General features: G+C 44.4%; 2 protein-coding genes across 2 annotated transcripts; both read left to right on the top strand.

Moving 5' to 3' along the window:
- The first annotated feature begins 96 nt into the window (after positions 1-96).
- On the top strand, positions 97-4,715 carry klb (klotho beta). The gene is made up of 6 exons (XM_076164884.1): positions 97-855; positions 1,562-2,075; positions 2,165-2,433; positions 2,553-2,809; positions 3,021-3,946; positions 4,273-4,715. Exons 1-6 carry the CDS (start codon positions 97-99, stop codon positions 4,713-4,715), a joined length of 3,168 nt encoding a protein of 1,055 aa, XP_076020999.1.
- A 1,464-nt stretch (positions 4,716-6,179) lies between these two features.
- ube2ka (ubiquitin-conjugating enzyme E2Ka (UBC1 homolog, yeast)) lies at positions 6,180-12,287 on the top strand. The gene is made up of 7 exons (XM_076164988.1): positions 6,180-6,527; positions 8,107-8,200; positions 8,417-8,475; positions 8,582-8,664; positions 9,553-9,652; positions 10,719-10,847; positions 11,090-12,287. The coding sequence occupies exons 1-7, from the start codon at positions 6,465-6,467 to the stop codon at positions 11,162-11,164; spliced, it is 603 nt and encodes a 200-aa protein (XP_076021103.1). The 5' UTR covers positions 6,180-6,464; the 3' UTR covers positions 11,165-12,287.
- Positions 12,288-12,813: the final 526 nt, after the last annotated feature.

The following is a 12,813-nucleotide window of genomic DNA, read 5'->3' as shown; positions in this document are numbered from 1 at the left end:
ACAACAGGATTTATAGTATTGCACAGAGCATATTCTCTGACTGAGACCACCTCCCCGCCTGAAGTGGATTTCTGAGAAAAGGTAGACTCCTTCAGTATGCTGAACCATCTTTCTCTTCACACACTTCTTTGCATCTGTCTCTTCTTCCCGTTGGTTTGTGGATGGAACAAGTCAGCTGGTTCCCTTGGCGAGGGCGGGAAGCTCTGGCTGAAGTCCAAACCAGACCCCAGCATCCACAGCCAAGCTTTCCTTCAGGACACATTCCCCTCAGGATTCCTCTGGGGTACAGGGACATCTGCCTTCCAGACAGAGGGGGCCTGGGACCGTGACGGCAAGGGTGCCTCCATTTGGGACCACTTCACTCACTCCAATGTCAGTGTTTTAGCAAAGGAGACTGCAGATGTGGCCAGTGACAGCTACGCACGCTGGGAAGAAGATGTGGAGGCACTTGAGTACCTGGGTGTGAGATCATATTCATTCTCACTCTCCTGGCCCAGACTCTTTCCTGATGGGAATGCCGGTGGTCAACCTAATAGTGTCGCTGTGAGGCACTACAGCCGGCTTATAGATAGGCTTCTGGAAAAGAAAATCGAGCCCATCGTTACTCTCTATCATTGGGATCTGCCACAGGTCCTACAGGAGAACTATGGGGGCTGGAAAAATGACACACTCGTGGGACTTTTTGAGAAATATGCTGCTTTCTGTTTCCAAACGTATGGGAATCGTGTAAAGTACTGGCTCACAATGCATAATCCATACCTGGTGGCTTCACAGGGGTATGGGACAGGCATCCATGCCCCTGGAGAAACAGGGGGTCCCTCTGCCGCCCTGACTGTGGCCCACAACCTCATCAGGGTAAGTCAGACAGACTCATTGACAGAGACATGGGCATTGATTGTTATTGTTTAGGAGTCTGCAGAATAATGATCTATAGTTGACTGTGTGAAAGGCTAACTCCATGGAGACTTGCTCCGCTGAGACCTTGTGTAAACTTTGAACTTCTATTTTATCAATTTATGCTGGTCAAAGAATGTTTACATCTCGCAATGATTCTGAGGTCACAAGATAGTGAAGCAACCACAGACAACACCAATACACTGACATTCACTGCAATCAAATGAAATATGTCCATACAATAGATGTCATGTAATATAATACTGCTGCTGTAATTAAAGCCATCTGTGTAACATCAATATTCACTTTAATTACATCTACTTCCTCTCTTTAAATATTAGCAAATATTAATCCTTTTTTATTATAAGTAAATAGGGAGCTTAAAGAGACAGGGTCAAAGTCCTCCACATCACCACTGTTATGCTGGAGACAGTGTGTGACAGGAAGTCCTGACGATACGCCTCATTAGTAAACAGTTACGCTTATGCACTTGAGATTCAAACACATGTTGCATGTTAACAGTGACTCCATTAGCAACACCGCAACCTGAGAGTAACAGAAACATACATTAGTTTAATGATTGCTCCCCTTTGGAAAGGTTTTAAAGGCTTTACTGATTAGACTAAAGTACTGTATATCCTAATAATATGTCTTCTGTCATTTACAGGCACATGCTAAAACATGGCACACCTATAACACCCACTTCCGTCCAACTCAGAAGGGGAAGGTGTCGATTGTTTTGGGTTCTCATTGGATTGAGCCTCAAAAAGGCCAAGCTACAGCTGCCAATGTTGAGCTTTGCCAACAGTCCATAGAAGCTGTGCTCGGCTGGTTTGCCAACCCCATATTTGGGGATGGGGATTACCCCGTCTCTATGAAAATCAAGCACGGGGCTGCACTCCCCTCCTTCACACAGGAGGAGAAGCTCTGGGTTCAGAAAACAGCTGACTTCTTTGCGCTGTCCTTCGGGCCTAACAACCTCCGCCTGGGCCGAAACCTGGTCCATTACGGTCAGGCTGTCACCCCAGACCTGAGGCGTGTCCTGAGCTGGGTAAAGCTGGAGTACGGGGACATGAAGGTGCTGGTGGCTGAGGGAGGCTGGTTCTCTGTAACTCCTGAGGGGCGGGAGGACACGGTGGCTATTTACCTGATGAAGAGATTCATCAACCAGGTCCTACAAGGTGAGCAGCGGAGGAGAAGGAACATGTGCTTGCCAATACATTTTAAAAATGCTTTATAGATGAGGAAAATGTCTTCTATTTCATTTCAGCTGTCAGGTTTGATGGTGTGCAGGTGTTTGGATATACTGCATGGTCGTTGTTGGATGGATATGAGTGGAATTACGGCTATTCTGTTAGGCGGGGCCTCTTCTACATTGATTTCAGTCAACCGGACAGAACCAGGACACCAAAGACCTCGGCTCAGTATTACAGACGCCTTATCACTGACAACGGTTTCCCCAGTGATGAGACCTCCAGAGAGGTCAAAGGCCGCTTCCCCTGTGACTTTCATTGGGGCATCGCTGACTCCACCTTGCAGGTAAGAAGATGAGAAAAGTGATTGATACACATTTTGAGAGCTGAGTTGACTCTATTACTCTATACTATTTGTATTTGTGAAAATGAAAGATTGACGCATTTTTCATTCTTTTTTTGCAGGTCCTCTTCTATCCTTTCTCACCACAGTTCACTGACCCACAATTGTACAGCTGGAACAGGACGGGGGCTGGAACGCTGCGTCCCGTCCCAGGCGTGAAGCTGCCCACCAGAGGAGCCCAGTGCACCGACTATCTGGCTATCCGTGATCATCTCCGCCTGTTTGCTTTAACTGGGGCAACACACTACCGCTTCGCCCTGAACTGGTCTCTGATTTTACCTCGAGGAGACGTCTCTGATGTCAACACTGAAGTACTGAGGTATGACACACACAAGCAGGCACCACCTTTATAATTAGATTGATTTGAATGATTTGATATGATTTAAACGCTGGTCTATTGGCAAGAAACACAAATCTGTTTTGTCATAATAAACAACAATAAGCAAAGTCATAGCCAACAATTGTATTGTAATCAAAGTCAGATAATTCAAAGATGTCTAACCGCCCAAACTCATGTCTAACTCTGACAGATACTACCGCTGTGTCCTGACTGAGCTCAGGAGGCTGGACCTGGAAGCTGTTGTTATTCTCTATTACCCAACACACAAAACTCCAAATCTGGGTTTACCTGTGTCCCTGCAGGCCTCTGGAGGTTGGCTCAACTACAGCACAGTGGAAGCCTTTCAGGAATACGCAGCGCTTTGCTACAAAGAGCTGGGACCTTGGGTTCAATATTGGATCACCATCAATGAGCCGAACAGATTTGTAGATATTTATTCAGATGGGATAGAGCAGCGGCAGGCGGCTCATAACCTTCTTCTGGCTCATGCAAAAGCCTGGAGGCTGTATGAGAAGAAATACTCCAGTGAACAGGGAGCACTGGTATCACTGGCACTGCATGCTGACTGGGCAGAACCTGCCAACCCCTTTCTGGAGTCACATACAGCAGCAGCTCAAAGGCTTCTTCTATTTGAACTTGGCCAATTTTTAGATCCATTACTTGGGACTAGATATGACAGGAAGCGAGGGGACTACCCACAAGAGATGAAGGCATATCTGGAAACGAATGCTGCAGATTTGGGTCTCTCTGAATCCCCGCTTCCCAGCTTTACTGACACAGAGAAGGAGGAGATTAAAGGGGCTTTGGGTTTCATAGCCCTGAACCATTTTACAACCTATTTAGTCACGCCATACCCCCACACAAGTGCCACTACCCAGCAGAAACAACCTCCCTATCATGGCTGTCAAACCCTCTCTGACCCAACTTGGAACTCCTCTAGCATTGGGCAGGCTGTAGTTCCTTGGGGACTGCGGAGGATCTTAGGATGGGTGACCCAGAGATATGGAGCGACCCTGCCTATCATTCTTACAGCCAGTGGGATTGATGATCAGGCTCCTGTGGAGGACAGACTCAGGCAACAGTATCTCAAGAGTTACCTACAAGAGGCACTCAAAGGTGGGCCTTTCATTTCAGGTGTTCTAAGTAATATTCCATTGTCCTCCTGTCAGTCAGTAGGAGAGTTGTTGAGGGATAAGCACAGCTCCACAGGCACTACAGGTTTTTATTATGACTTCCTATTGTAAAATCCAGGCTTTATGAGAGACCTTTGGGATCATAAAAAGAGGGAAGGTGAGGGAGCAGAGAAAAACAGCAGAGGGAAAGGTGTTGATCTGTGTAATGCTTATTCCACATACTTGCTCTTTGCACATGCATTCATTCAATATGGAGAATGATAACATTTCATGATGTCATTTTCTCTTCTCTATACGATTTGCCTCCAGCTCACCATCTAGATGGAGTCAACCTGCAGGGTTTCTATGTGTGGAAGCTGCAAGACCGACATGGTCCCCAGTTTGGTCTTTTCACTTCAACCCACCATCAGTCCAAAGCCAAAGCCTCAGTCTCCATCTACCGTGACATCATCACTCAAGGTGGTTTCCCTGAGGACAACACCGTACAAACCTGCAGGTTCAATCAGCCCCAGGAGTTGTGCACTGTATGTGCGTGGATCTTCAAGAACAAAGCATTGCTGGTCTTTGGAGGGTGTCTCTTAATAACAGCTGTTATGTTGGCAGCACTCATCATTGTTGTCATCTTTTCCACGAGAACACGTACAAGGGACAGGGGGAGGGGGAGGGGAATGAGCAGGATGAGCAGCAGGAGGAGGAGGGAGGGGGTGCCGGTGTGTTCATGTCCACCTGTTGTTATTAAGTGCGCCACGTAGGAGAGGACAACACTGTATTATGTATGACAAGAGTCATTATCTGTGCTCATTGTGGCTGTTCCCATCTAATTGTGATGACTGTTATTTTACTTAGAGGGGTAGTCCGTCTGTGGTTACCTTATTAGTCATTACGCTCAGTTATATGACTGGGCAAATTATTCAGGTCCCAAAGTCAATGCCTATATGTTGTGCAAAAGGTGATAATTATTTAATGTCTGTGTTTTAGCATTCAAGGAGATTCATCAGATGGATTGAAATTAAATGTGATTTTGGTGATATGATGTACATAGTTATATCATAACCCCCCTGAGCTGAGATGCACTCCAAAACAAAGCACTACGAGGCTTTTTCTTTAGTTTCAATGGTATTTATTCAAACCCTCTTACAAGAACAAACCTACGCGATTGTACTTGGAACAATGGCGCCCCCTAGTGTCGCTATGATCGCTGTGATTTAAACCAAAAGTGAAAAGACTTCTTGAGATGAAACCTGTTTGATTGTGAGTGACCATTAAAATAAAATAACATTTCAGATATTATCATCGTTGTTCTCAGAGGCTCAAACTACCATGTCTCTCTCTCTGTGTATAGTTGAGCAATAAAGCATTTAGCAGGCAATTTATAGTAAGTTCTAGCGCATTCACACCACTTCTTCTATATCTTCTCTATTTTATATCTGTGAATAAAGGGTTTAACACTGCTAAACTGCCTATGACCCTATCTGTTATCACTATTGTGATGATTTACACTTTATGGAAACGTTTACTTTCTGAACTGAACTCATCAGATGAAGATCAAGAAGCTCATAATGCTGCGTTCGTGTAACCGTCGGAACTTGCAGCTTCCAACTTTTGACTCGGTAAAAAAGAAAAGAAAACGCCCCTTAATTGGGAAATTCCGGCTTTACACGTCAGGTAAGGTTCCTATGCCAGAGATGAGCGTTGACGTAATTCCATTTTGGCTACTGACGCTGTAAACAAGGAGTGAAGTTCTACCTCCCAACTTGTGAATTCAATTTCTGTAACGTTTCTTCATGGCAAATACATGAATGTTTATACACAGTGACAATAACGTTAGCTGTATTTATCACACAAATTACAAGCAAAACAAACGTTTTCCTTTAGGCTTGTATGTTGTTTCCTCACTTGTATTGCTCCAACAGCATTTCCCTACGTGACGCAATTATGAGCTCGACCCCCCACTCTCTGAGGCATGACGTTATTACCGTACCGTTTAAATTGAGCGTGTTTCTAAACAATCTGATTCTCAATTTGTCTTAAGGCGTGAAAAGGCGTAAATCTCACTCCAATCAAGAACAAAAAAAAAAAAATCACCAAAGCAACGCGAACCCTTGTTGACCCACAACCTAATTTCGGACAGAAGGTGAAGGAAAAACAAATCAATTATTATTATGAATATCTTGTTAATCACTCAGAGGTGAACCAATGGCAGGAGGCTGGCTGGACGACTATGTAGATCACATGACCCTCTCTCCTCCAGACTGCATGCAGTTTGCTATTAAAATGTTTTCAGCACCCCGCAGTCAGTGTATTGCCACAGGATTGAGACGATAAATACATGTGGAGTCATTTTAACATATTGCTTCATTACAGTGACCCCCGGGGCTGACGACGCTTTCGGTCAACGCCGCTGTCTGCTGTGTTCTTTAGCGAGGTTCAAAACAGAAAGTACAGAAACAAGCTAGGTACGCTGAAGAGGCCCCAAACCGGTCCGGAACGACAGGGGAACCATGGCCAACATCGCAGTCCAGAGGATAAAACGGGAGTTTAAAGAGGTTCTCAAAAGCGAAGAGGTAAGTTGTGATGTTTTCCCCTAGTTCTCCTTTTTTTTCTTCTTCCTCCCTTCGAACTGTGTAGCAGAATGTGAACTGACGCGTCGCAGGCTCAGCTGTCAGCCTAGGTAGCCCGTTAGCCACCGAGCTGCTGCTGCTTTAGCGACATTCGTATGTTTTTAAGTTCCTACCGTTCGTTACTCACAGGAGAGTCGTCGCTTGTACTTATGTTAATTGTGTTTAGTGACATAAGGGTGACGTAACTGGCCAACTCACCGTTTGCTTTCATGTTGACAAAGCTAGGGGAGTTAGCCGTAGCATGATAACTGTTTTGGTAGGCTGATCCTGCTTCTTATTGGAATGTCACAGTCCACCTTAAGAGTGACATGTCGCCGCTAACGGGCACTGTTGAGTAACTCCCAAACTTAGTCCACAATAGAAAACATACATAACAGCATTACTGACAATTATAACATTCAGAGGAATACATAAAATGCGTTAAAATATGGAATTAATATTTATTTCAATGTTCTTTATTTTTACATTGAAGTTTGCCAGTTGCACCCACACAAAATTGTCACTGTAGTGTCCTGCTGCCATTTGTTATTATCATCCCAACAAGCTCTTTAGTCACGTGTATTCAGTCAGTGAGCACTGTGATGCTTCTCTTTGCTGCATCCCCCGTAATTAAAAAAAGGTGCAAGAATGTGACAGTTGGATGTAATTGGCAAGGAGTAGTGTTGTGTACAAAGTGTGATTGATAGCAATTGTACTAAGGCATTTAAAAAAAACACCAAAACATTTCTTTGACATGTCGATCAAAGATGGTTTGATTGAACATTGAGTTCAAATTCTATGGCATCGTAGTAATTATTAACTTATGGCCAAACATCTAGCAGCACTATTACACTTACTGCTGTAGTCCAAACTATTATCATTATTAGTCCATGTCAATTTCAATAGGCCATATGAAATAGGTCAGATGAATTTCTTACTCTTCAGAAATTAAAGATTTAGCGGTATTATCACTTTAGACATTGTCAATAATAGTGGCAGTAGTATTGGAAGTAGGCAAAGGGAGCAAGCAATCCTCTTTCTTAGTTATTGGGAGTGTTTAAAACATAATTTTGACTTATAATATATATAATAATTACTACAAAGTTAAGTGTATCCCTTTGTATTGAAAGTGAATCAAGTGTAGTCCTTTCTGCAGGAGTCTGGTTAGAAAATCTCAGCAGTGCCCTCTGGAGGTGATGTGTCTTTTTAAGGTGGACCAGCAAATTCCAATGAAAATCTGGTAAACAAGAGGCCAGAGGTCTTGAGGATCCAGAGCAACACTGGAGATAAACACGCATGTGGTGAATTCCGTGTACATGAAAGAGCTCTGGATAGATTCCTCTGATTCATTTATATGTAGGTCCACATGTTGTGTGCCACAGGTTGAAGCCAACTTTAGCAAATGCTGAGAGGGTGTCACTTTATGCTACATAGGCAGATTTGTCTTTGACAGCAAACTGGTTTAGCACTTTGTTGTCTGCCTGTCTGCCTGCCTGCCTGCTGATGTTGAAGCTGACTCTTACTCATCTTTTCTCCATTTTAGACGAGCAAAAACCAGATAAAGGTGGATCTGGTGGATGAAAACTTCACAGAACTCAAAGGGGAGATAGCAGGACCACCTGACACGCCATATGAAGGTGAGGGGCTCAGGCATTCTGCTGTCTGCTATCTTGTACGCATGGTTGCACCAATCTGTTATATGATCAGCAAGAAAACGCTTAAGAGAAAGATACACCAATGAATTGGTTAAAGAAGCTTTTAAGTTGTAAAATCACTAAAATATTAGCAATAAGAAATATACTGCCTGACTTCCTTTTGTTTCTATGTAATTGTGATGCATCTTTATGTTCCAGGAGGTAGATATCAACTAGAAATTAAAATTCCAGAGACTTATCCATTCAATCCACCTAAGGTAAGGCATTCACAAGTGTCCGCCACAGACAACAAGCAGAAATTCACTTTTACTGCACTAATTAATCAATTCTATTGTTTCCCCTCATCTTCCCGACGCTCCTCAGGTGCGGTTTATGACGAAGATCTGGCATCCTAACATCAGCTCAGTCACAGGTGCAATATGCCTGGACATTCTCAAAGACCAGTGGTGAGTGCCAGCAGCATTCCAGACATCATCATACCTCCATCATGTCTCAGCGCCCTGGTTCTGTACTGCAGTCTTTGCTCGTAAAGTCAAAAGAAATCCTCCATTTAATAGTTTCACAACATCTCAAAACCTTTTTATTAGAGACGGTTGCTCCGCTGTTATTTGAACTGTAAAATGAAACGTTAGAGTGTAGTAAATCCACCCTGGCGAGGGTTTGGGGTTATTTCTTTATTTTGTATTTCAACAAATGTAAACCAATGAGCGAGCAGAAGTGAATCCATCCCTCGCTCTTTGTTGTGACGCGTCTCGCTTCCTCCTCAGCATAGATGTGTCACTTCTTGGCCAAACACTTTATACTGTTTAATTAGGAAAACGTGAAATTACAAGGTCAAACTTCGGGTCAAAGAAATCGTGCTGCTTCCAAACAGTGTCAGATTCTAGAGCTACTTAAAGAAACACTCGTGATCTCATCCAACTAACACACTGATGTCATCCAGTAAACAACGTTACGGCATCGATGTCATCCAAACTAACAGGTTAATTTCCTTATACATTACTAACCAGTTCATCTGTGGCTCTTCCTCTCTTAGTGATGTAGAAGAAATATTGGAATCAGTGTCATGAGTTGCGTCTCTTTCTTTGTGTGAAATAAGATGTTTATCAAGTTAAATGTTTGTTTTAAAGGTCAGGATGGTTTAATTAAAACCCCAGCCCTGACACAAAGTTGTTTACTAAAGCTTGCAAATGTCAGCCCAGGCTGGGAAAGAGGCTGATGTGTGTTAACCCATTCAGTACACATCTGCCTTAACACTGTAAGAGTCGACCAATGAAGGAAACTCACCTTTGCCTTGCTGTTGTATTGACTTGACTCCCTGTTTGTCCCCACAGGGCAGCAGCCATGACACTGAGGACGGTTCTTCTGTCGCTACAAGCCTTACTGGCAGCTGCAGAACCAGATGACCCGCAGGACGCTGTGGTAGCCAATCAGGTGGGTTGTACAACAGTGCCATAGATGTGTAGAGACACTAGATGCAGAGCGAGCAGCCGTTCATCAGTAGCTGTCACTCCACTTCAGACACATTCTCCCAAACTGCTCCCAAATCAGCCACCATACTGACTCTTGGCACTTACTCTTACAAACTAACTCCACCTCTGTTCCACGAGTCCTCAATTCAAAGTCAATCAGTCTTGTTACCTGCTCGCACATGTCTGTATTTGAATGAATGCAGACATGCAGGTACAGACGTCATATAAACAACAGGTTATGTCGGAATGTCCATACAACAGTAAACAGCGTCAGGTTGAACGCTCCTCTCCACAGTATCACAAATATGAAACCGCTGTGAAAATATGTAGCAGCAGGAAGCTTTTTTTTTTGCCCTCTGCCTGCCCGCTAGATTGAAATCTTGGTCACACGCGTCTGAAAATATAACGCCTACATGTAATTATTAGTCCCTATCAACCCACAGCCCAATGAAATTCACATTCAGAACACAACGGTGTGAATTATGAGGAGATTGTTCCTGCAGCAGAGATGCTGCACCAAAACACTGATTTACAATGTGAGCCCTTTAATCTTACATAAGGCTTTACATTGAATCTAAAGCGGGTGGAGGGTTTGGGAGGCAGTTGCACCCTGAAGGCTCGTAGCTGCGATGATGAATCAGTGAGGCGGTGCGTCGGTGCGTAACAATTGAAATCACAGATGCACAGATGGAGCATAAACACTCTGTGATTGGGCTCACAGCCACGCATTTGCAGTTGGACCAGATGATGATTGTTAATGCGGCTATCATGCACTGTTATGAAGAAATGATGGAGTCAAATAGGGAACATGATGAGCGGTCCGTCCTGCTCGCTCTCTGCCCGGTAGGTAAAGAAGAACAAAGAGCCTTTAGTGTCTGAATGAAGTGGAGAACAAACAGGTTCATGTTTTAATTCATTCTTGCTTTGTGTTTGTGGGCATGTTCTGAATGTGAGAGGAGCCGCTCAGAGCCACGCTGCTCCCTCTCGCACAAAACTTATTGTTCTTTTTCTGTGTTTGTTGTTCACAGTACAAGCAGAACCCAGAGATGTTCAAACAGACAGCGAGGCTCTGGTCTCACGTCTATGCAGGCGCTCCCGTCTCCAGTCCAGAGTACACATGCAAAATACACAAACTTTGTTCCATGGGCTTTGAAAGGGTGAGTAGCGCACACACACACACACACACACACACACACACACACACACACACACACACACACACACACACACACACACACACACACACACACACACACACACACACACACACACACACACACACACACACACACACACACACACACACACACACACCCACCCTCCCTTCCTTCTTTGTGTCGTACAGTCAAACTCCTGCAGCAGGAAAGTCTCCAATGGTTTCATGTTCTCTTCTCTCCAGAATGCAGTTATTGTGGCGTTGTCATCGAAATCCTGGGACGTGGAGACGGCGACAGAGCTACTGCTCAGTAACTGAATCGTGACATGCTCTTCATCTCCCTCTCCATCCCCTGTCTCCCCTCCTCACACACACACACACACACACTCACACTCTCTCACACACACAGACACACACACAGACACACACATACGTGCGGTCTCCTCCAGTGACTGTCTAAAGACATCCTTCCCCCTGTCACACCCGCTGTTTCCGCGTGGACCTCCACTCTTCCTCTCTCCATCCCCCCTTTACCCCCTCTGTGTAGCACCCTCTCACCCCTCACCCCTCACCTCCTCACCCCCATCTGTGCCCTCCCCCCCTGGTCTCCTCTGCTCTGTACCACACTCCCAATTAGTTGCTCTGTGAGCTCTTATGGCTGGTTTCTTTATGGTCATTCAACATTCCACTCGGCGCTACTATCAGAACTCCAAACACATTGTTCCCTCCCCCTCCCCCCTCCCCTTTTGAAGCAAATAGCAGACTTCACACTCCCTCCCCATGCCTGTCAGTCGCCCAGCTTACTGGCTGTGTCCAAGAAGGGTTAGTGGCTTATTTTTGCCTATGCAGTGCATTCATTTTCATTTTGTGAGAAACCTTTGCCGGACAGAGTGAAGCCCTTCACGGAGGCTGCGGCGGTCCTGGTCACCATGTTTAATACACACACAGCTTGTCCTAGACGGAGCATGTTTTCAATGGATACACCATTGAAGTTTCATTTATTCTAGGACGACGCTTGTCCACCGTTCTGGAGACGAGCCCTTACGTTTGGTTGAGGTCGTCTTCACATTAAGATCACTGTCAATAACGCCACATCGTCCCCCTGCCCCTCAGTTCTGTCTGTCAGGCCCAAAGCTCCTGCAGCAGTCGACCCCCTTGTTCCCACGCAGCGATTCTTAACACGGATATCTTCAAACTGTCACCCCCCTGCCCCCCCTTCCTTTTTTTTAAGTTCATTTGGTTCTGGCCTTCCAACAGGAATACATTTGTATTCTTGCTTTTAAACTGAGAGATACAAGGAAAAAAGAAAATCCTCTTCACAAACCTGAAATACTTCAAAAAAGAGTTTGAAAACGAATGCATCAACTGAACTTACGCCAACAGATAAAAATGTCAAAATGAGTCATCTGTAAATAAAGATATTAAAGTCTGTGTAAATTAATCCCGTTTCTGTCTATTCTGTTTATTATCTGGAACGATCCGGTTACAGATTATTGGAACTATTATGTCATAATGTTGCCCATAGAGGGAGGTGGTTCATTAATTTTTAGATATTAAAATATCTAATATCAGGCACGAGCTACAGAACCACCTGAAACTGAATACAGGGCAGAGGATTACATCATCAAAATACAGGAAGTTAATTTATTTAAATGCATTAAGATGAGCTGAGGACTGGATTTTTAATTTGTTTGATTTGTAATTTTTCAGGTTTCTTAGTTAAACAAATATTGAAATTTCATCATACCGAGGACAGACGAGGCTGAGATTCTGTACACTGAAAGTATTCAGCCTGTGATGAAATCAACTGCGTGTACAAACAGATGGCTGCTGAGGTTGCATGTTGTGCCAGGGTGAAGCGTTCCAAGAACTCCATATTCACAGGAAACACCCCGGCAATCATCTGAACGCCATACCTCAGCCTGCACACTGGCACCAGGCCTGTGTAGGGCTGAAGGGTGTGTGTG

The sequence above is a fragment of the Genypterus blacodes genome, unplaced genomic scaffold, assembly GCF_046128005.1.
Source record: "Genypterus blacodes isolate CSIRO-AG114 ecotype Tasmania unplaced genomic scaffold, CSIRO-AGI_Gbla_v1 ptg000139l_1, whole genome shotgun sequence".
In the NCBI taxonomy this organism is placed as follows: Eukaryota; Metazoa; Chordata; class Actinopteri; order Ophidiiformes; family Ophidiidae; genus Genypterus; species Genypterus blacodes.
The sequence above is the reverse complement of the archived record's forward strand: the minus strand, read 5'-3'. Positions and strand labels throughout refer to the sequence as shown.